Here is a 23,736-nt window from a genome sequence, read left to right as displayed (position 1 = left end):
AAGTTCAAAACGCTTGATAGTCACGTGATTCATGTAGACCTCGAATAGTTCCAGGAAGTGCTTTGACGGGCAATTCAAATTGATAGTCACAGTGACAGAACTGCGCTTTTTGGTAATTAATAGTCAATAAATGCATTGATTTTCAATAATTTTATTACACATCGACATGTGTATGTAGCATGAGTATGTAGTTACAGCGATGTTGTTTTTAAAATATATATTTTTTTAATGATGAATAATCTACACAAGCAGGCTTTAATGTACAAGTTATTTTGATTAAAATGTGCTGATCATTTAAAATCTTACTGATTAAACGTCTTACCTTTTAAAAGTGCATCACAAACGGTCTGTTCTGCTGTAACTCTATGGCGCGGCTGCTACTTCCGGGAACTATTGAGAGTCTCCGTGAGCCGCCATTGCTGTAAAAAAAACCGTTCCATTGGAGTCTATGGAGTTGTCGCAACTCTCTCTCTATATGGCTCTGATCTGTCCATCATCGTCTAAACCCCGCCCCCTTGTCAATTTCATTGGTCCAAACAGCTTCCGGGCCCCTCACGCAACCTCCGCGACCTGGACACAGTTGACCATTCTTCTACATCTGCCAGAAATACTTCTAGATGATTTACAGCGACTTTCAGATAATTTTCGCTGACAACCCGGTCTAAACTTGATAAAGGATACAAATTCTACATTGAACAGTACCTGTATGATTATAAAGGTGAGAATATATGTTAGCGGACCGGTTACGGTAGTGTAATACAGAACGCAATTGTGTTTCCATAATACTGATGTTAGCTATAGATTGTGTGTCGTTAGATAAAAGTCAGTAATTCATTGTTAATGTTGTGTCATTTCACCAAAACATTGCTTTGGAAGCAGGCCCGTCGCAATGGGGGTGGGTGCGATATGGTGGAAGGCCGTTGCTCGTCGTAATTATATTTTTACTAGTAACAATTAAATTAAAGAGCTCTACAATTCAATTATTACTAGTAACAATTACAATTAGAGAGCTCTATAATTCGATTATTACTAGTAACAATTATGATTAGAGAGCTCTCTAATTCAATTACAGAGCTCATATCTTTATACTCTAAAAATTATTAAAGCGCAAAGAAAACACATGTGTCTCTTTGCTGCTGGTCCTGGTAATGATATAGTTTACCAGACAAAATATAATCTATTTTTTGTGTTTATTATGCACGGTAACATGTTTGCAGATATTGAGCTATATATGCTAACTATTAGCAGGGGCGCTAATAGTGGCATACATGCTAATCCCCTCCGAACATAAAAATAAACATTCGTTTGAAAGTAATTAAAGAGGAAATTATGAGTTAAGCAATATCATACGAGCAAGAGTGCTATTTTCCAGAGTAGCCTATATCAGTACAATTGCAAAATGTGATATTAATTTTATACAACAGTTCAATAAACAATAAGTTGTCATTTTTTACAGTTTTGCTCTATTTTTCCAAATAAAATAGATTCAAACAAAGTATAGGTTTCGTTCTCGAATAATTCACCGTTTTTGAACAGTCGGTTAGAACAGTTGAATGATTCTAGAATCCACTCACGCCGCCAAATATACTGGCAGTTTTATAGTTTCATAGGCCTGGAATAATTTCATATTTCTATAATTAAAATATTATATTTAGAACATAAATCTAAAAATCTCATGACATTATTTAGGCAATTGTAATTACAGTGTAAGTGGATTTTGATAAATGGTAAGATGGATTTTGTTGAAACTGATTTCATTTCATTCTTATAACAGCCATAGTGTATCGTGGTCAATAGTGTAATGACTTAAAAAGATGGTCAGCAATATGTAACTTTACTTTATAAGAGGTGTGCCCTAAAAAGTAAGCATGTATTTTTGAGAACACCAAGGAAAGAGCACGTTCTTTAGTCTGTTTGGATACTTCAAACACAAGTTTGCACTGCCTGTTTGGTTTACCTGTTTAGCCTACACGTTAAAAGCGCGCGTCCTCGATTTACCATACAAGCGCGCGTTCTTAACGTGCGCTCTGGGGTCACGGAAAACCAGCGTTGGTTTTTTAAATAGCATATCACGCGTCGAGGACGTGCGCTTTGATATAAAACCCGCATCGGAAACGCGCGTTTTCCTTGACCCCAAAGCGCACCTTATAAGAACGCACATTTTTGTGATAAGGACGCGCGTTTTGCTGTCAAATCGCACGCTTTTGACGTGTCAGTGCGCAATCAGATGCCCGCCCAAGCGTATATGAACACTTTGGCTTGCCACCGGAATTATGGAATCTTATGAGGGCGCCTACTCTGGCCTGTTAGTCCTCTAAAATGTTATATAATATTGAGGAAATACAGAAATTATTTAGAAACGCACAACAGCAGCTACATACAGAAAATACCACAAAAAAATTTTCACAACATCGTTTTGGCGCCCCCAAGGTGCTGCGCCCCTATGCGCCGCATATAGCGCATACCCACTTTTTGCGCCACTGAGTATTAGGCTAGCCGTCACTCCAACATAATGAGATTTAAAATGTATTTCTCTCTTTTTTTTTATTCATCAAGTTTGTTTTAATTACCCAATAACTATATGGAATATAAGTATGAGAGAAAAATAATGATTACAATTTTTAAAATATTATATATAATAAGACATTTTTTAAAAATATTATATACACCCAAAAAGTGTGGACTGTGGAATAGCCTACTGTAGGTTGGAAGGAGATATATTTAAATAGGCTAAACCTATTCTGGCTTTAAATCGTTCCAAATTTCTTGTAGCCTAAAATGTTTTTTTTATTTTATTCTCATGACCAAACAAACAAATACAAGCCCAAATTAGGGGTATGCAATATTGACAAAAAAATATAGGCTACATATATTTTTGGGGATTTTTCTTGACAAGGATAAGATATCTTGCTAATTTTGGGGCTTTTTTTGTGTGGTTTTAGGCTTGTCTAAAACCACCACTAGGTGGCAGCCCAAGTCTGTCTTAATGAGTGATTCATTGAATCATTCATTGAAATGAAAAATTTACTTTTCATTATTCCCATATTACACTGTATGATTTCAGAAAATAATGTTTTTAATAATGTCTAAATTTGTTCAAAACAATCATTTTAATAAAGTTTGTAAAATTTTTGATACATAAAATAATTCATTTTTGTTCAATAAATATGTTCATTTTAAAATACAGAAACTATATGATTACTTATATTATTTTACCCAAAATACCTTACTTTTACACATTCTTCCATTATTGGAAAAACTTGTGCTTTTTCATTACCTTGAACAAAACTGAAAAACATTAAGACCTTTGTCTCTAAATTTATTCAATAATTTTATCGATTCTCATTTGCCACATAAACTACAACATTAAAAAAAACACCTATTTAATATAACATTAAATATTACATCAAATTAGCGCCAAATCAACTTTGTGTTGCAGACCTCTGCATTTCTATTCATCATTAAAAATGCCTTGACTGAACAACCTGCAGTGCAGTCGGACATTTTGTGAATATGCGTACCCTAATTATCATAATGAGGTAGTACTAAATAGAGAGCTCTACTACAATTACATATTTACTAGTAAGAATAGAATTAGAGAGCTCTGTTATTGAATTGTTACTAGTAAGAATTCAATTGCAGAGCTCTCTAATTCAATTACAGAGCTCTGCAATTATACATATCTTTAATTAGTTTTTTACTAGTAAAAATTGAATTAGAGAGCTTTGTAATTGTTACTAGTAAGAACTGAATTAGAGAGCTCTCTAATTGTAATTGTTACTAGTAATAATTGAATTGTAGAGCTCTTTAATTTAATTGTTACTAGTAAAAATATAATTACGACGAGTAACGCTGGAACGTTTTTATGCTGAAACGGCCTTCCATAGTGCGAGGCTCTGTGCAAACGTGATGTGCGCGGCCCGGGGGTATAGCCTATTAACGGGGGTCTACTCTGTTGCCATTGTGTTGTTTAAGTGGATATTTAAGGGGAAAAAAATCGTATATTCATTTTAACAGCAGGTTCAAGAAGTTAAACCGTGTAACTGAACTGGGCAGTGCGCACATTTTGACGCTAAAAATATGTTCAAAATTATGAATGGGTCAAACGCGTTTGCTAAACGCCCTGAATGCACTTGAATTACTTTGGACTACCCTCTCACTGAATCATCAGAAGCGATTTCTCAGTCGGTAAAATAAACAGACAGTATTGAGAGGACCAGCGCTGTTTTTCAGTATTTCCTCTTTGAACATGAACAAAATGGATGTCTGACAATTTCGTTGCTTTTTGCAGTTTTCAGATTTAAAAACGTTTAAAACGTCTAGAGATAGAGTAGTAGAGCTGCAACTAACGATTATTTTTTCTGTCGACTAATCTAACGATTATTTTTTTCTGCCGACTAATCTAACGATTATTTTTTTCTGCCGACTAATCTATCGCTTATTTTTCGATTGGTCGACTAATCTAACGATTATTTTTCCAGATTAATCTTATTATTCTTTTTTACTGATTATTGTATTTCAAAGAGGGTAGTGAATTTGTATATTATTTTAACATGAAATCAATGAATGATGACAATATTAATTGTAGGGATGCACCGATCCACATTTTTTCACTTCCGATCCGATCCCGATACCTGAATTTGGATATCGGCCAATTCCGATACCAGAGCTGACAAAAAAAACAACAACAACATTCTGTTCTGTGCTAGATTAACTGAGACTTGTTACAGCACTTGCATATTGTTGATATTGTTGCCCTTGGACTGCTCTAGTTGCTTCTATTGCCCTCATTTGTAAGTCGCTTTGGTTAAAAGCGTCTGCTAAATGACTAAATGTAAATGTAGAGCTGTGTTTGCTTTAATTAGGGGCAAAGCATCGAAGGTGCAAAGGCACCTATTGAAACCGTTCCCGTTCTTATTATTATTATTATTATTCATCTTCTTCTTCTTCTTCTTCTTCTTCTTCTTCTTCTTCTTCTTCTTCCGCCACGAAGTCTATGGCAGCCCATAGAACCGTATGGTAAAAAGTTGTGAAATTTGGCACACTTATAGAGGACAGTCTGAAAAGTCACCATAGCAAATTTGGGGTCTCTATTTCAATCCCTCTAGCGCCACCATCAGTCCAAAATTTTACTCATGTTTATGCTAATAACTTTTGAACCATAAGGGCTAGAAACAAAATTAATTTTTTCCTCTGATTCCTTGGCTCAAGACGATTCGATTGCACCCTATGACGTCATTTTCCGTCATAAAAATTTTCCCGCCATTTTTAATTTTCAGAAAAACCTACTTTTACGAAATCGTCCTAGACGGTTCATCCGATTTTCACGAAAATTGAACCAGATCATCTTCAGACCATGCTGACAAAAAATCTTGCAAATCAAGTTGATTCGTCAAATCATTTGCGATAAACGCGCAAACAAATTTTACGTAGCGGTTGCAAAAACACACTTAAGGCAATATCTCCGCAACACTTTATCGTATTCAAACCAAACTTGGGACATCTAATCACAAACATGACATTAGGCAACATGCAGTGTTTTGGCGCAGCGCCACCTACTGGTCCGGAGATACAAAAAATGGCTGTTTTTGCTTATAACTTTTGAACCGTTTGTCCAAAAATCATAAAAGTGGTCTCGTTAGATTCAGGACGTCACGCAGAGTCGTCTGATATTCAATGTTACCATATCGGCCATTTTGGCTGTCGGCCATTTTGAATTATGTGCTAAAATGCTGTATTTTATGAACACATGAACGGATTGTTACGAAACTCGGTTTGGGTCATCAACACGATGCCCTGAATGAGCACAAGAAGTTTCTAAACAGCGCCACCTAGTGGATAATTTTTTTTCTCCAAATGCTTATAACTTTAGGTGAGATTGACTTATTTTCATGAGAGTAACTTTTTTTGTCTCCTGAATCCTCGCCGAGTCCAACGATGCCAGACTTGCTAGGTTTCGGCGTAGGGTTTGTGCAACGTTGTAATTTAACACTTTAAAAACATTAGCTGATATCTTCGAAACCGCTAGTCCGATCAAGACGAAACCAGCGTCAGAAGTTCGGAAACATAGGTCGATAGCTATTCGCTAATGCCCAAATGTCAAAATATTGATAGTAAGGGGGTGTAAAATCCAATCAAAGTCAGGTGTCAGTCATTTTTCATGTGTTTTTTCATATAAATGTCTATAACTCCAAAACTAAACAAGATATTTTCACCAAAATTGACACAGACATGTATGGGCTCACTCCAAGGACACATAAAAAAAATGATAGGATTGTGCCACTTGGTGGCGCTATAATAGAACAAAACATGAAATTCCCATTGACTACAATGCAGTTTTATGATAAAAAATGCTATGCTTCACAAATGAATTGTTGTATCATTACGAAACTTGAAATTGGCCATCAGCACCATTTCTTTAAGCTGCTTAAACGGTTTCAAAACAGCACCGCATGTGGTCCATACTTATAATGAAAAGGCCTCTTGAGGCTATATCTCTGCAATGACATATTGACACTATATTGACACTCTGCTTTGATATATTGACACCAATCTTTGCATGTGTCATTGTTCCCTTATTCTGACCACACCACATCAATTTCGTAACTGTGCCACCTATTGGTTGAAAGTGATAAATCATTAAATCATTATTATTGACTGTATTTATCATTTTACAGCTATTTTGCCTAAAATCACCTTAATAGGTCTTTAATTGCTCATTGCTGCCGTTGATCTGACATTGCCAGCATTTTTGGCATGTCTTGTCTTCTTCTTTGCGCTTGGCCCCGGTATTGCTGCTTGCAGCTATATTTCATCATCTTCTTCTTCTTCCGCCGCGAAGTCTATGGCAGCCCATAGAACTGTATGGTAAAAAGTTGTGAAATTTGGCACACTTATAGAGGACAGTCTGAAAAGTCACCATAGCAAATTTGGAGTCTCTATCTCAATCCCTCTAGCGCCACCATCAGTCCAAAATTGGACGCATGTTTATGCTAATAACTTTTGAACCATAAGGGCTAGAAACAAAATTCTTTTTTCCTCTGATTCCTTGGCTCAAGACGATTCGATTGCACCGTCATTTTCTGTCATAAAAATTTTCCCGCCATTTTGAATTATCCGAAAAACCTACTTTTGCGAACTCGTCCTAGACGGTTCATCCGATTTGCACCAAAATTGAACCAGATTATCTTCAAACCATGTTGACAAAAAATCTTGCAAATCAAGTTGATTCGTCAAATCGTTTTCGATAAACGCGCAAACAAATTTTATGTAGTGGTTGCAAAAACACACTTAAGGCAATATCTCCGCAACGCTTTATCGTATTCTATCCAATCTTGGTACATGTCATCACAAGCATGACATGAGGCAACATGCAGTGTTTCGGCGCAGCGCCACCTACTGGTCCGGAGATACAAAAAATGGCTATTTTATCGTATAACTTTTGAACCGTTTGTCCAAAAATCATAAATGTGGTCTCGTTAGATTCAGGAAGGCATGCCGAGTCGTCGGATATTCAATTTTACCATATCGGCCATTTTGGCTGTCGGCCATTTTGAATTATGTGCTAAAATACTATATTTTACAAACTCATTAGTCTATCGTTACGAAACTTGGTATGTGTCTTCCGCACCGTGCTTTGAAGGTACTCAAAAAGTTTTGGGGCAGTACCACCTTGTGGTAAAAGGTTATAACAAAATTTACAAAAATGCTAATAACTTTTGATTAAATTAGCTTAGTTTAATGAAACTGGTCATAATACATTTATTGGCTCATGCCGAGAACATAGATACTAATTTTGACATATTTGGCAAACTTTCTTGTCCTCCATCTTGTTATTTGATCAAAACCTACTTTTTCAAACTCATCCTAGACCGTTTATCCAATTTCCACCAAAATCGAATCGTATCATCTTCAGACTGTGTCAACAAAAATTTAGGGATTTTGCATCAATAGATGAAACCGTTTTTTTAAACCGCAGCGACGAAGTTGAGCCATTATGCCAAAATTACTCTTGAGGCTGTATCTCTGCAATGCTTTGACATATTGACATCAAACTTTGCATGTGTCATTGTTCCCTTATTCTGACCACACCACATCAATTTCGTAACTGTGCCACCTATTGATCCAAAGTGATAAACCATTAGATTAAATTATTAGTACTCTATATATGATATTTCAGCCATTTTGCCTAATCTTCTTAAAGTGTATAATTTTTCATTGTTGCAGTTGGTCTGACACTCTCAGACTACAATGCATTTTCAGCCTTTTGTCTAAAATCATCTTAAAACGTGATTAATTGCTCATTGCTCCAGTTGATCTGACACTGCCAGCCATTTTGGCATGTCTTGTCTTCTTCTTTGCGCTTGGCCCCGGTATTGCTGCTTGCAGCTATATTATTATTATTATTATTATCATTATTGTTGATTTTATATGATGCTGACATAAACTCCACTCAACAGGCAAGTATGATAAGAACATAATAGTGACCCAAATTATCACGGTTATCAATTTATATTTGAAAATCAACAAACAAAAAATAAATCAAGCAGCTCTAAGCACTTTTTTAAGCTAGATTCTGTGGGTTTTCCTTCCTTATAATGTCCGTCGTCAATAGGGTTGGGAATCGTGAGAAATTTTCCGGTTCCGGTTCCGGTTTCGGTTCCGCCTAACGATTCCGGTTCCGATTCCGGTTCCATTAAAATTATTACACAAATAGTGGTAAAGGAAAAAGACACAATACGCAACTCAAACAATCCATTTTGTGTTTATTACTTACTCTAAAATTAATTTACAGGTTGGCAATGTCAAAAAGTCCTGTACTGTACATATATTACAGTATTAATTAAGCCATTCTTGCAACACATTGTTTTTCAAATGAACACCTCTGAAATTGTCTTATTACATTTTATCTCTCTGTCTCTGAATAAAACCAAGTTATAAATTATATTTATTAGTTATATTTATTAATTAGTTGTATATTAATTTAATAGTAATTCAGTTATTCAGTGAACTTGTAAATAATAAATTGCAATTCAGCATTACAAAGGTAATTGTGCCTAAACGCTTACCTAAACCATGGTGACTCAACGGTTGACAAATATATATATATATATATATATATATATATATATACACATATATATATACACATATATATATATATATATATATATATATATATATATATATATATATATATATATATAGGCCTTACACTATAAATCTGGTATAAGCCCTGAGGCACTTTGTGCTGTAGCAAATGTTTTGTCAAATTGCTAGTGCAGCCTCCTTTGCATGTTATTAACTTTTCACATTTTGCTTCATTATCATTCATTCTTTGGAAATGATAATCCATACTTGTGACTTTCTCTTCGCCATGCTGGTGGTCAACGAGAAAATATCTGACACAAAACCGTAAATGTGTAGCGCGAGGGCTTTCAGTGCTGAACTGCGTTGCACTCCTGGAAGCGGCAGGCAACGTAATTAATATTCATGATGAGGTGAGCCAGGGTTGCCAGGTTTTTTCAACAAAACCCGCACAATTGCACAATCGCTTCAACCCGCGGACATGAAACACAGCCCGCGGCAACAGTGGAAAACGGGAAAGCGGGAAAACCACGGACTTGGCAACACTGGCTGTCACTCGCTATGAAAGGATACGCTTCCAGCGCTTCGCACACACATTGCACCAGAACCGTTTTCGGAACCGAAACTTAGGAATTTCGCGCGGTTCTGGTATTTTTCAAAAATCAGTTTCGGTTCTGAATAAGAACCGGTTCTCGGTTCCCAACCCTAGTCGTCAATGGCAACCCATAATGCATAAATCTCTAATATTATATCTGTAAATATATTCTCAAGCAATATTCTCATCAGTGTTCTATCAGCTATGACACAATTAAATCTAGCATATTTTGTGTAAGAGCCCATACAGTATTCTAGTGAAATAAAGCATATATTATAGGGATGCACGATATATCGGCAACATATCGTTATCGGCCGATAAATGATTATTTTTGATGTTATCGTTATCGGTCCAATAAGAAAATTTGACCGATATAGTCAAGCCGATAGATAATGTATTATTTCCTTCAGCTGAGACGGACGCGCTGTCCACCATGATGGGTTTGAATTGCTCTAAATATGTTTGGAATCACTTCGAAAAGGAAAATACAGTTATGTGCAACATGTGCAGCGCAAGTCTTCAATAATCTACATAAAATGATAATGAGAATAGAATAGGCTGTAAAAGAGCGTTGTGTTTCAGCGCGTTTGTTGAGGGAAGAGCGCGCCCACGGAGTTACACCTTCATGACGAGCACAGTCAAGTTCGCTTGTGCATTCACAGCCTTTTGTGCCATTGTAAGTTGTAATATTATATATATTATTATTCTGTGTATATAATATCATATAGGATGCGTTTGGTTGAGTTAATAAACGATGCAGTAAAGCACTTCATTGTACCGGTCTTTAGCTTCAGCGCGCGCCCACGGAGTTACACCTTCATGACGAGCACAGTCAAGTTCGCTTGTGCATTCACAGCCTTTTGTGCCATTGTAAGTTGTAATATTATATTTATTATTTTGTGTATATAATCCCATATAGGATGCGTTTGGTTGAGTTAATTAACGATGCAGTAAAGCACTTCATTGTACCGGCGCGCGCATTTCAAACAGAAATGCACAGCATTAATAACTACTGGGACTGTCCTATACATAACACTGCAATGAGAATATTTCTGTTATAAAACGTAGTGAATTCTCTGGGTTTAGTTGTTTTTCAGCGCGCTGTTGTGGGAAGCGTCAACGCATTCTGACCAGCACAGTCAAGTTCGCTTGTGCATTCGCGTCATTTTAAGCATATGTAAGTCGTAATATTAGGTTTTTGTAGTATAAACATCTGATTAAAGTCATATAAGATGTGTTTGGTTAAGTCAATAACCCGCAGTGCTTCACTGTACCGGTGATCATCTTCAGTTTCAGCACGCTCTCAAACAGGGGAAGAGCATCCACAGGAGTTATAACCCTTCACCTATGCGTGATTTTGTGCTAATATAAGTTGTAATATTATATTTATTTTGTATAAATATCTGATTGTTCTCATATATGATGCGTTTAGTTGTTAATTAAACTTCTAAGCGCTTCAGTTTATGGTTGTTCGTTCATTCTCTCCAGCTTCAGCGCGCTCTCAAACAGCAACATTATTCCTAATAGACTAGACTAATATTACAGATGTTTACTATTACTGTAATATTAAACATATTTTTTTTTTCAAAAACACAGAAGCATTATTTTTTATAATTAGCACTTTTATTGTTCTCGTATCATTTCCATCAAATATGGTTTGATTAAAACCATTTCTTTATCGTCTGTGCGGAGGTTATTTCATGCACTTGCATTCTGATTCTTTATTATGCAGCCTCAGTAATGCTGTTCAATTACTTGTTTGCATTATTTAGGTATATTATTTTTATTTTTTAGACAATATAATTTTTGGTAACATTTTACAAATAAGGTCTCATTGTATTAATGCATTAACTATCATGAACAAACAGAGAGCAATAACCTTTGTTTCTTTTAGTAATAAAATGTTTGTGTTTTGTAACAGTCCATTCACAGTTCATAACTAATGTTAAAAGACACAACTCTGGGTCTGAATATGTTGAGATTAACATGAACTAAAATTAATAAATCCTGTTGAAGTATTGTTCATTCATTGTTGGTTAACTAATACTAACAAAAATTAAACCTTATTGTAAAGTGTTAAAAAAAATTTTTGGCCATAGGAGTGTAAAATTAATTTGAAAAGGTAAGGAATCTCACACTGGTTCAAATAGGCTACTGTAGTGTATAGGTTTGATTTATGTTGAAGTGTTTGGGACATTAGGGCTTTTAATGGTGAGCCTTTTGTTTTTGTAATCAGGCTCTCAGAGTTTATTAAAATTTGTATTTAGATTTATCGGCCAATATATCGGTTATCGGCTTTCAAATATTAAGAATTATCGGTTATCGGTATCGGCCAAAATGTTCATATCGGTGCATCCCTAATATTTTCATATATTTGACAGTTTATTTGATTAAATATCAAAAATCCAAAAGGTGTGCATCATACCTAACACCTAGATGAACACTTTACAGTCAGTTTTATGACTAAGTCATTCTCTTTAAATGCCATTTAAGTTAGAAACGTGTATAGCCTACCAATGTTGTATGTAACTTTAGAGACGGTCCCTAGATTCGCGAATGTCAAGCCAACCTAATGCCAGTCATATTAGATGCGCTGTGGTTCTGCTGTGTTTTGTTTGAAACTATTTTCGGTGCTGAAATATAACAAAAACTGTCAATCACTGTATGATGAATGAATCTCCTGCGTGCATCGCTCGTTTATCTCCGCTTTGAGTGTAGATTTCAGCGAGAGTGAGAGCTGCGTGCGCTCTGAACAAAACTACGCTAATCTGAACGCCTCTGATTATTATATTCATAAACTCAATATAAACACGTGTGATTGGTTATAATGCGCAACGCGACTATAACAGACGGCTTTTGAGAAGACCATAATAAGTTCAAAGTTGCTGGTGTGAGTGTTACACAGCCGAAATACACGCAGATGGCGATTGTCAATGTCAAGCCCTGATTATTATCTCTTACTGTGCGTTCACACCGCCGCCGGCGAGAGCGTCAAAGTGGCCGGAAGTCATTCATTCTCAATGGGAGCCCGGCGGCGAGCTCCGGCGAGAGCGGCGCGGCGCGTCTTGGACGATTTGGGCGTCGAGGAGAGTTGGGATCAGGTCAACTTTATGGTAATGAGCTACGACGCGCTTCGGCGGCAGCCGGCGGCAACCAATCGGAATGTAGAAGTGCTCCGCTTGAGATGATTCTAGAGAACGCAGCGCTGTAAACTATGGTTCCGACCACATTAGTTCCCAAGCAAAATAGAGAGAGGTTGATCACTGCTGGTGCGGCGGGTTTGATAAGAAGATGCGCAACATTATTTATACACCACACAAATGGCTTTTAATTGGTTTATTTCGTTAGCAAACATGTAACTATATTTGTTAAGTTCTTTCCATCGATCTGCTTTTTTTAACTTTCTCATGAAATCATTTAAATGTGGTTATATTATACGGTTATACCCTACTTGTGGTCAGTCAGCACAAACGCCGATCAACATGATTGTTTGCTTTGCAGCCCCTTAAATGCTGTTTCAAAAAAGACAAGCATTCGATCTACGTCAGAGCGGCAGCGCGTCCACGAATCTTCTACAGCGTTGATGGCAGGGCGGCCAGAGCGAAGTTTGACGCTCTCGTTGGCGGCGGTGTGAACGCAGTTATGTCACCTTACTGTGCGTTCACACCGCCGCCGGCGAGAGCGTCAAAGTGGCCGGAAGTCATTCATTCTCAATGGGAGCCCGGCGGCGAGCTCCGGCGAGAGCGGCGCGGCGCGTCTTGGACGATTTGGGCGTCAAGGAGAGTTGAAGTCAGGTCAACTTTATGGTAATGAGCTATGACGCGGTTCGGCGGCAGCCGGCGGCAACCAATGGGAATGTAGTAGTGCTCCGCTTGAGATGATTCTAGAGAACGCAGCGCTGTAAACTTCGGTTCCTACCACATTAGTTCCCAAGCAAAATAGAGAGAGGTTGATCACTGCTGGTGCGGCGGGTTTGATAAGAAGATGTGCAACATTATTTATACACCACACAAATGGCTTTTAATTGGTTTATTTCGTTAGCAAACATGTAACTATAATTGTTAAGTTCTTTCCATCGATCTGCTTTTTTTAAACTTTCACATTTAAATGATTTCATGAGGTTATATTATACGGTTATACCCTACTTGTGGTCAGTCAGCACAAATGCCGGTCAACATGAGTGTTTGCTTTGCAGCCCCTTTAAATGCTGTTTCAAAAAAGACCAAGCATTTGATCTACGTCAGAGCGGCAGCGCGTCCACGAATCTTTCTACAGCGTCGATGGCAGGGCGGCCAGAGCGAAGTTTGACGCTCTCGCCGGCGGCGGTGTGAACGCACAGTTAGTCTTGTCTGCTTTTTTAAATGTTTGATTGCGTTCGTTGTGTTGTACGACGCGAGGGAGCTTCCACCTCTCTGAATTACGGTTTTGCAAACATTGTCTTGCTCTGCGGTGTTTCCAGTGTGAAGTATTTCCACACAGCTGACATGTTGGCTAGCCACAATGCTGCTCAATGCTATCCTGCTGCAAACTGCGGAATGGATTTCCTGAGCGGGGCGTGTCTCATAACTCTGTGTCTCATTGAGCCGCGCCTCCGTTCAGGAAATCCATTCCATCGTTTGCAGCAGGATAGCAGACAAGCCGGCGGGAATCACTTTTGGAAAGCGCAGACGTGGTAGCCTGACGTCGTCATACTCAATTCTAGTCAGAATATGGCTGCGTCCCAATTCGCCTACTTATACTACGTCCTAAAAGTATGTACTCTTTTTGTGAAGAAAAAGTACATACTTTTGAGTGTGTAGCAGAAGAGTATGCAAGCTTTGGGACATACTACTTCGTCATCTTTAACGGACTCTGTTACGTGCGTCCCGTCACCGTTTAAAATGTCAATCAAATAAATTAATTAAATTAAATTTCAATTAAATCAATTAAATTTAATTTCCTACCGTATCGGAGAGAAATGTAGTCGCTCGTTGATCTGCCTTTCGTGGGTCTTTAATGCAGAGACTCCTCTCATGTGTTTGCAAAGTTAATGGCCAAACGTATCATTACAAAAGTTCTCAATGCTGCTGAAGGAGAAATATAATGTGGATAATATTGAATAAATATCTTTTCGTCCGGTTAAATACTGATAATTGCTCACTCAAACCACTTTATCTAATCCTCTCCACTTAACCGTCAGACTCGCGTAACCGTCATGTTTGTAGTTTTTTAAACACTTTTTATCTGCGTTTGTAGCTCTAATCGAATCCTCGTCCATCTCGCAATGGGTTGTGGGCAATATCAGCCGTTAGAGTGCGCATCGATCTGCACTTCGGATTCTGACCGGAAATAGTAAACCATCCGGGAATCTTTGGAATACTTTTTTCAACATACTAAGATTTGGGACATACTAATTCTTTTTTCGAATACTATTTAGTACGGATAGTATGCGAATTGGGACGCAGCATATGAGTCTGAAACTGCTCAGTTGGGCTGTGATTATGGGGCGTGTTTCAACCGAGCCAGGAAAGACCTCAATTGGATAGACCTACAACCAATCAGAGCAACGGAGCGACGCATAACGTTAGTTGTCAAATATCAACAGAACTCAACTGACCTGTGTTGCCAAGTCCACGGGTTGAAGCGACCCCAATTTTGTGATATACAGACCCAGGAATGTGAATTTTAGCTGCCAGCCTTGCCAAAATAACATATTTTACCCCCCAAATGCCATTTGTTTCCCGGAGAACCCCCCCGGAAAGCTATTGGGCTTGTTTTTGGCTAGTTTTGAGTAGCAATTGCCAATTGGGCAGGTTTTGTTGTAAAAACTTGGCAACCCTGTCAATGCACGCACGCTGGAATAAGTTACGTTAGAAGAAAAAGATGAGTGTAAACGATCTTTGCCAGTGTCGTACAAAAATAATTTAAGGATACACAGAGTACTTACCAACACGATCATCGTTTCTGAGAGAAATAGTGAAGGTGAACGCATATACGAACAAGTTCTCCGTTTAGGATTAGAACAAAATTCACCCAAGCGCCTTTGATGACGTGGATGATGACGTTACTGTTTATCATCTGTCCATCATCGTCTAAAGCCCGCCCTGATGATTTCATTGGTCCGAACAGTTTCTGTTCGGGCATAATTACTCCTCTATGGAGAAAGTCCAGACCGAACTGCCCGAGCACAATTGTTGTGGGCGGGGCTAAGTTCGTCTGGCATCCAGGCTACAGACGTGGCTCATGGGTATCGGATTTCTCCGCAGGTTGGATCGGGAAAATCCGATGCATGAATTAAGCTGGTATCGGTCCCGATACCGATACTGGATCGGATCGGCCCCATCCCTAATTAATTGTATTTCAGGAAGGGTAGTGTACATAGTATGCCATTTTATAATGAAATATATGGACACAAGAAGCATTTTAAACATCATGTATAACTAATGACACTATTCATCATAAAATGTATACAGAGTAGGCCTAATTAGGAAAAGTTGTTTACTATAGTAGTTGAGTATGATTTACTTATTGATTTGTGTCAATAGTAAACGAAAATGCAACAGGTTCACATACAGGAGCTTTCAGCAGTGTTAATGTTGAACTAGTCGTCTATTTTGAAGATACATGTGCATAAACAACGACTAAAGCTGCCAGAAGTTTTTGCCCAAATTTCAAAGACACATTTAAATGATTAAAGCTAGAGGCATATCTTAACTTTAATGTTACTTTAATCATGCAAACTACCTATATACAGCATGTTATTATGCATATGTGTTTGAGACAGAGGGGAACCAGGTCGCATTAACAGCAGATATATGCAGCCCATAATAAATAAAAGCACGAGACGTACTGGGGTCGGAGAAGAACACCGGAAAATGTGACCGTCTGTTGCAATACACGCGCCACGGTTCAGCTGCGCGAGAGAACACTGGCAGCAGGGTTGCCAGGTTTACACAACAAAACCCACCCATTCGTTACTCAAAACAAGGCCAATCGCGTTTTGGGGAGTTTCTCCGGTAAACATCGCGTTCGGGGGGTTAAATATGTGTGGTTTTTTGCAGGGCTGCCTGCTAAAATTCTCATTCCCGGGGATAAATATCACATAATTGGGATCGCTTCAACCCGCGGACATGAGACACAGCCCATGGTAACAGTGTAGAGTCTGCGGAAAAAACGCGGACTTTGCAACACTGATTGGCAGTGTGAAAGCTCCCGCTCTCCACGCGCACAGCTTCTGCTCTGCCACCGCGCGCAGTGTGAAACCGGCGTTACAGAGCGAACAAAGCACAGTTTTTTCGGCTTCTATTATTTTTTTAACTATTATAGTATTTTGAAGGACAAAAACATGAACTTTAACTATTGACTTTACATCCTCAAGTCAGCTGTCGTCTTTACTTTTGCGCAAGGCCCTGTGCGGTCGCACACTTGGCACAGCCCTTGCGACGGTACTGTTTGGAAGTGTCGAATGTAGTTGTCGATGAGGGCCTTGTCACAGGTCCATCAGGAGGCACATCACCTTCAGCTTTTTCTGATTGTTGTGTTATGCTGCGGTTGCAGAGACTTTGCAGTATCCCACACAGTTCCATTGTGGTTCAGGATGTTTCTCAGTCTGATGTCAATTATTTTGTGTATTTTATATGCCTCTACAGTCCAGACGCAACTGGCCAAGTTAAAAAGGTTTGGGCCAGGGCTAAATTCGGCTGGCATCCAGGCTAACAGCACACAGAAGAGCCAGAAGAGCGAAATAAGTGATAAGCCGACCTGAACAAAAGATTGAACAGAACGTTTACCATGTAAGTTTTGATATTTTTGAATATAACTTCAGCTTGTGTGTTTCGAGTTCTTATACCAATAGTTTTGTCTGTTTGTGTAAAACTAAAACTATGATAGTGATGTTAAGGAGAGACAAAGTATATGATGATGAAGATGTCTATGATTTGTATAGAGTGGTTATTAATATAATTGTTAAAGTTGGGCATTATAACATGAGGAGCTCAATGAGCTCAGTGACTGTATTGGCCTGATGGGTAATGAAGTCTTGCTGAAATCACGTGACTTTGGCTGCTTGGCTCATTTGTGAATTATCTTTAAATTTTGGTCTGATGTTAGTTCTTTTCTTTTCGCCTCAAGAAATGTTAAATTATCTCTAAAATATGTCTCTATGTTCTTTCACACACAGAAGCAAAATGCTTGAGTATGTCTTGAACTTCTACATTTTTATGATAAATATTACATCCATAAACAAAAATTAGCAAAATGCATACCTAAATGTAATTTACTCATAATATAGATAAAATTGCTGAAGAAGTCATTAAAGGTCCCATGGCATGGCATTTTTCTATTATTTTATAATGTTTCCTGAGGTGTACTTATATTGTTAGTATGACTTTTACATCATAAAATGTCATAATTTAGAAATAAAAGGCATTTTTTCTATACTGCTGTTTGCCCTGTGGCTGAATGCCCTGCTTCAAGAGGCGTGTCTGCTGTGAGACTTCAGTAAAAACGCCCACTGTTGTGATTGGCTGACATCTTTGCATTTTAAATGAGCGGAGGGGGCGCGGTTTAACGAGGTCTACGAGGCACGAGCTGCTGCCAGAGAGACGGACCTGAGTTCACTTCACATCAGTTCTCTCAGCATGTCTGAACTGTTGTAGTTACTAGAATATACTTCAGGTTATTAGTCTATTTCTAGTCGGAGGGACTGTCACGCATGTCAGAAAGTTTGTAACTTTAGTAAATTATGGATCAGCGCTGACTGGAGACGCGAACCGTTTAGAACGATTCAGTCCGATTTGGTGAACTGATTCGGTTCACTAAAAAGAACCGGTTCAAAAGAAAGATCGTTCGCGAACCGGACATCACTAATGTACCAGAGTCAGAGCTCAGCGATTGCTAACAAAGTTATTTATAGTAACTACTGAGTTATGAGAGCGCTGTCAGTCTGCGCAAGTTTATTGTGTTTGTATCTGAGAGTTCTGAATAAACACGAGTCCCAGTCACACCGAGTCCGTCTCTTCATCATTATTACCAACTTTGTAACACATGCAAAGTACCATTACAGCTGTTCAGATGAACGAGTTAAAAGTAAGTGTTGATAATAGCATTATTTTAAAAATAAAATAAAAGCGTCAGTGACGCGCGTTGAGTACACAGCACAAAAACAAAGACACAACAGCAGTAATCGAATGTAATCCAGTTTATTGTGGGGAAAGCTGGCTAGCCCGAATATGCTCACGCTTACCCTCCTTCTGCTCAATCTCACCCGCGTTTGGTGCCTCCGCTGTGGGCCAGATGCAGTACTGGGGGTCGGGGATGCTGAAGGCCACCGGCCAGTGCAGCCCGAGCTTCGGCGTGTGTGAGGTTTATCTCTAAAGATGTTGAGCAGAAACGACTGTATGCACATTTTAGAACCGATAGACGCGATGAGGACGTACAAAAACACTGACTCACAAGATAGAAAACACAGCTCTGTCGGGAGAGAGAGAAGCCGCAGTGTGTGCACGAATAATAAATAATTAGCTACACATCAGAAATCACTGATCACAGATCAGAAGGAACTGAAGAAAGACTTCTGTTTTCATTTGTACATCCAAACACTGAGAAACTGCCAGCGTTCACTCGTTCACAAGTAATGATCTCTCGAGCGCTTGAGCGTTTGCATGGGCGTGGCAGATTCTCTGGGCGGAGGAAAGGGAGGAAACCGTTCCTGCTTGGACGTCAAACCAGGAGACTTCAGGATTGGCTCGTCTGGCCTGTCATTTTCTCAAAGGCAGAGAAAGACAGCCACAACTCGGGTTTACCCCGATCAACATTTCTATCCACTTGGGGACAATATTCAGGCTAGGGGAACTCATATTAATGTTGAAAAACCTCATAAAATGAAAATTTCATGCCATGGGACCTTTAAGTTAATTATTAATGAAAATAATGAGATTTTGTTCAACTTTATGTCAATATTCTTTCCAAATTCGATGAATCTTGAATGTGTTCAAAGGCAAAAGGAAGAAATATTTTGCTTATTGTTTTGCTGTAGTTTCAGCGTTGCGCTAACTTGTCCCTAAACTACAATTATTTTCCTTTTCGTAACAGTTTATAATGTATTTTATTAGTACGTATGCAGGGCCGGCCCAAGCCCTATTGGGGCCCTAAGCAGAATTTTATTTGGGGGACCTCGGTGCCACAATACGATTGACTATTGTCAGTTCTTGATCATTCACACACCCAGTATCAGTGTTATAGTTGTAGCTGTGTTGCTCACATCATGTCTGCCTGTCATGTTTTCACCCTTATACGGTTTTTAATTCTAACATTAGCAAACCCACAAGAGTGATCAGGTGTTGATATTCAAAACCTTACAGTACTACAGTTCAGACTGGGATATGTACTTTTTTTTAATTTATTTATTTATTTTTTTTAAATAAGTTTCTTATGCTGAATATGCTCACTTTTCCCCAGGATTATTTGATGAATAGAAGGTTCAAAAGAACAGCATTTCTCTGAAATAGAAAGCTTAAAAAAAATCCTAAAAGTAATGTACACAACTGTTTTAAACACTGATAATCATAAATGTTTGTTGAGTATCAAATCATATTAGAATGATTAGTGAAGGATCATGTGACACTGAAGACTGGAGTAATGATGATAAATTCAGCTTTGATCACAGGAATACATTACACTTTACACTCAAAAATAAAAAGGTGCTATATGGCACTAAAAGTGGTTCTTTGTCGTAATCACAGGGGAACCACTTATGCTGCTAGCACCATATCTTAACAGGTTCTGTATAGTAGCGGTGCTATATAGCACCTCAGCCAAAGAACCGCTGAAGAACCAAGATTGGTGCTATACAGCACTTAAAGTGGGTCCCCTATGATTACGAGCCAAGAACCACTTTTAGTGCAATATAGCACCTTTTTTTAGAGTGTACTATATATTCACATATAAAACAGCTGTTTTACATAATAATAATAATAATAATAATAATAATTAATATTTTTACTGTATTTTTGATCAAATAAATGCAGTCTTGGTGAGCAGAAGATACTTCTTTTAAAAACAAGAAATGTTGATTTCATTCAAACATTAAACAGAGCTTTTATTTTGGCGGAAATAAAACTTAAAAAGTGTGCATTCCATTCGACTGTGTAGAAAGAACCTTTTTATTTTGTAAACAAAAACTTCCAAAATACAGGCTACACAACTTAGGCTATAATTCCAGATATAGCACTTGCAGAAAAACACATTTACTGAGAAACTGAAGCTATGCTGTACTCCGTCCAAAACATGCAGCGCATCAGACAAGATATTCACACTAAACCACATCACATTCTCAAATCCATCCATTCATAAAAAGGTTACCGGGCAACTGACGAGTACATTTTAGCCGATTTTTCTCGCACTTTGGACTTTGAACCCTGGCTAACAAGTGAATAGTGTCCGGCCGATGGCGCCGCGAGCTCGTGCAGATCTGTCAGAATCAATCCGTGCATAATATATTAGAAAACGTAACATTTTGCAGTTTATTAAGTAGGGTGATATCAGGTAAAATGGGCCATTTAAAGGGCATATTGCAGGTTAAATTTCTTTTTTAGATTAATATATAACCTTGTATGAAAATACCATATGAAAAGGTAATGCAGGATTTAAAATGTTTTAAAAAGACATAAGAGCACAAATTTAGTAGATAAAGTGGCCGTTTCGTTGGCCGCTTGGAAAAAGCGCTTTTTTTTTCAACATCGCGTCATATTACGTCACGAGAGGGAGTCGCTGGCCGAGCTCTGCGTTGGCTCAGTGCAGAATAGGTTGGTATTCAGTAGAGTCTGTGTATTTTCGGTAGTTTTTCTATTCCAATTTATCATTGTCATGTTAAATTATTGTGTCCAGCCTGTCAGGACATCGAGTCTACAGGTTTCCTAAAAAAAAAAAACAGTTAGGAATTCAGCATGGTGGCGTTTTGTGCAGGTGAAGAAACGGGACTTCCCTCCGCGCATCTGCTTGGAAACACACGGTGGTGTGTATAGTGCTTTAGACCGGAGGATTATCATCCCGGCGATATGATGGAGTCAAACATTGTTATACTCATGTAAAGCCGGCTACACACTGGCTACGTGACTTGAGCGTGGCGTTTTCTATGTCTTTATACACACCAGAAGCGTGTCTGATGCGGCGCTGCTGCTGCTGCTAGGTGACGTACAGGGAGGGCTATATTCCCGTTAAACATAGCAAAGACCACGCGTGCGTCGCAATCATGGTCTCGATGAGCTCCCTAGTTCAGTAGTCAGGATACTGATCAGGACATTATAAGTCAATGGGCTGACTCCCTTATCAGTGCCCTGACTAATGTCATTTATTCGTGTCAAAATGACTCGGAGAAAACGTGAACTGTGCACCGTGAGTCTTGTTTTTAAAACATTTGCTAAGTACCAAATCAGTCGACGTGATGAGAAACCGCTGACGTTATATCACATAACGTTTAGTATGGACGGATATTAACGAGTGTGACTTTTCCTGATGGTCAAAGCCTATTCGTTTCTGTTATTTGGTAACGTTAAGTATACTAGATGACAATAACCAGCTTTGCTATTGCCTGAGACATGATAATAATCAGTACAGTATTGTAATCTGAGCAGTGTTCATATCGTTAGCTAGCGTATATAAGCTAACACTGGTCTCTCACGGAGACACCTGCCACTGTTCTCCACAGTTTCTCCTCACACAACAACTCAATTTATATCCTCTAATCGTTGTTCTGTCTAATCCTGGTCTGTCCCTAATTGTGTGTCATAATTGTATGGCTGTTGTCTGCCATATGACTATTAATAAACATTTATAATGTCCTCAGCGTCTTGACCTGTCATTGCGATTCATTGTTTTCCTATCGCTGAGATTCTCCGCACTCCCTCTCGTTATGTCACGTCCGGTTTTGGCATTTTTAGATGCGGAAGTAAAATTCTCACAAAAACGACTCCAAAAGCCTTAATAGCGTATTTTAAAGTATATTTTAAAGAAAATCTAGTTCCTACATTATTTTTCTAAACATTGACTCACTGGAGTCTCTAACCTGCAATATGCCCTTTAAGGTTTGGGGGTCCCAGCCCCTCTGGAATTTAGAGCCAATGACTGAAAAGGATTTCAAACTGTTGTCATAACTGTGTTTGACAAGTAACAGGTGATTTGATTGGTTTATGTTTGCTTTGGTGGGTGGGGCAATAATTCAAATCAAGACTGCACCAGAAAGCTGCATGGTAAGTAGCCTGGCATACCAAATCTAACTAAACTATAAGGATGATAAATCTATAAAAAAAAAAACATGCACATACAAAAATATGCATAATATCTGTCTTGATGGCATCCATCAGAAATAATGCTGTTAGTTTGGTATATGACATTTTTTTTTGGAAAAGTGATGTTTTTCTTGACGGCCCAATTTACCTTAACCCACTGAGATTAAATGGGCCACAAGGTTTCAGCTAAAATGGGCCAGCCTCTGTGTCACTCACAAACTAGGGCTGAACGATTTTGGAAAAAAATCTAATTGCGAATATTTTTTATTTATTTATTTTTACCAATATTGCGATTGCGATTTAATATGCGATTATTTTTTTAAACTCTTTATCTTCTGTATTATTCAGCAATACATCATTGTATAGTAATGGTGGAAATCTTTAATTGGCACCTCACAATCCGATTCCGATTCTGGGAGTCACGATCCGATTCCAAAACAATTCTTGAACTTTTTCCTTATTAATTAATCTTATTAATTTATTAAAAACTTAAAGTGTTTTTTATTATGATATATGTAATTATAAGCTTTTTAAAATAACTAGGACATTATAACATTTTAATTAAAACAATTGCATGTTAATAATTTTAAATATATAAACTATTATAGCTGCAAAACATAAGCTAGTAAATTATAAAGAGGAACAAAAAACATATTACAAGCAATGAACAAAGAGTGCTTTCAGTATTTAAGAGTGTCTGAACTGTGAGTGATTTTTCTCTTTCTCAGCTTTACTGTTGTTTGATTATTAATCATGACATCATAGACAGCGGGAGACCTGCATTCACAC

The 23,736-nt window shown here is 38.1% G+C and overlaps 1 protein-coding gene across 3 annotated transcripts in view; it reads left to right on the top strand.

Moving 5' to 3' along the window:
• Positions 1 to 23,736, top strand: part of LOC307133313 (uncharacterized protein) — a 42,309-nt gene that overhangs the window by 520 nt on the left and 18,053 nt on the right. For 2 of the 3 annotated variants that reach the window (XM_079828309.1, XM_079828307.1), the window contains exons 2-3: positions 541 to 718; positions 17,311 to 17,454. In XM_079828309.1, coding sequence (XP_079684435.1) covers positions 17,453 to 17,454 — 2 coding nt within the window. In that variant the 5' untranslated portion in view covers positions 541 to 718; positions 17,311 to 17,452. The remainder of the gene's footprint in view (positions 1 to 540; positions 719 to 17,310; positions 17,455 to 23,736) is intronic. The other variant, XM_079828308.1, reaches the window with a different exon arrangement.

Source organism: Gobio gobio, assembly GCF_949357685.1.
Source record: "Gobio gobio genome assembly, chromosome: 11".
NCBI lineage: Eukaryota > Metazoa > Chordata > Actinopteri > Cypriniformes > Gobionidae > Gobio > Gobio gobio.
The sequence above is the reverse complement of the archived record's forward strand: the minus strand, read 5'-3'. Positions and strand labels throughout refer to the sequence as shown.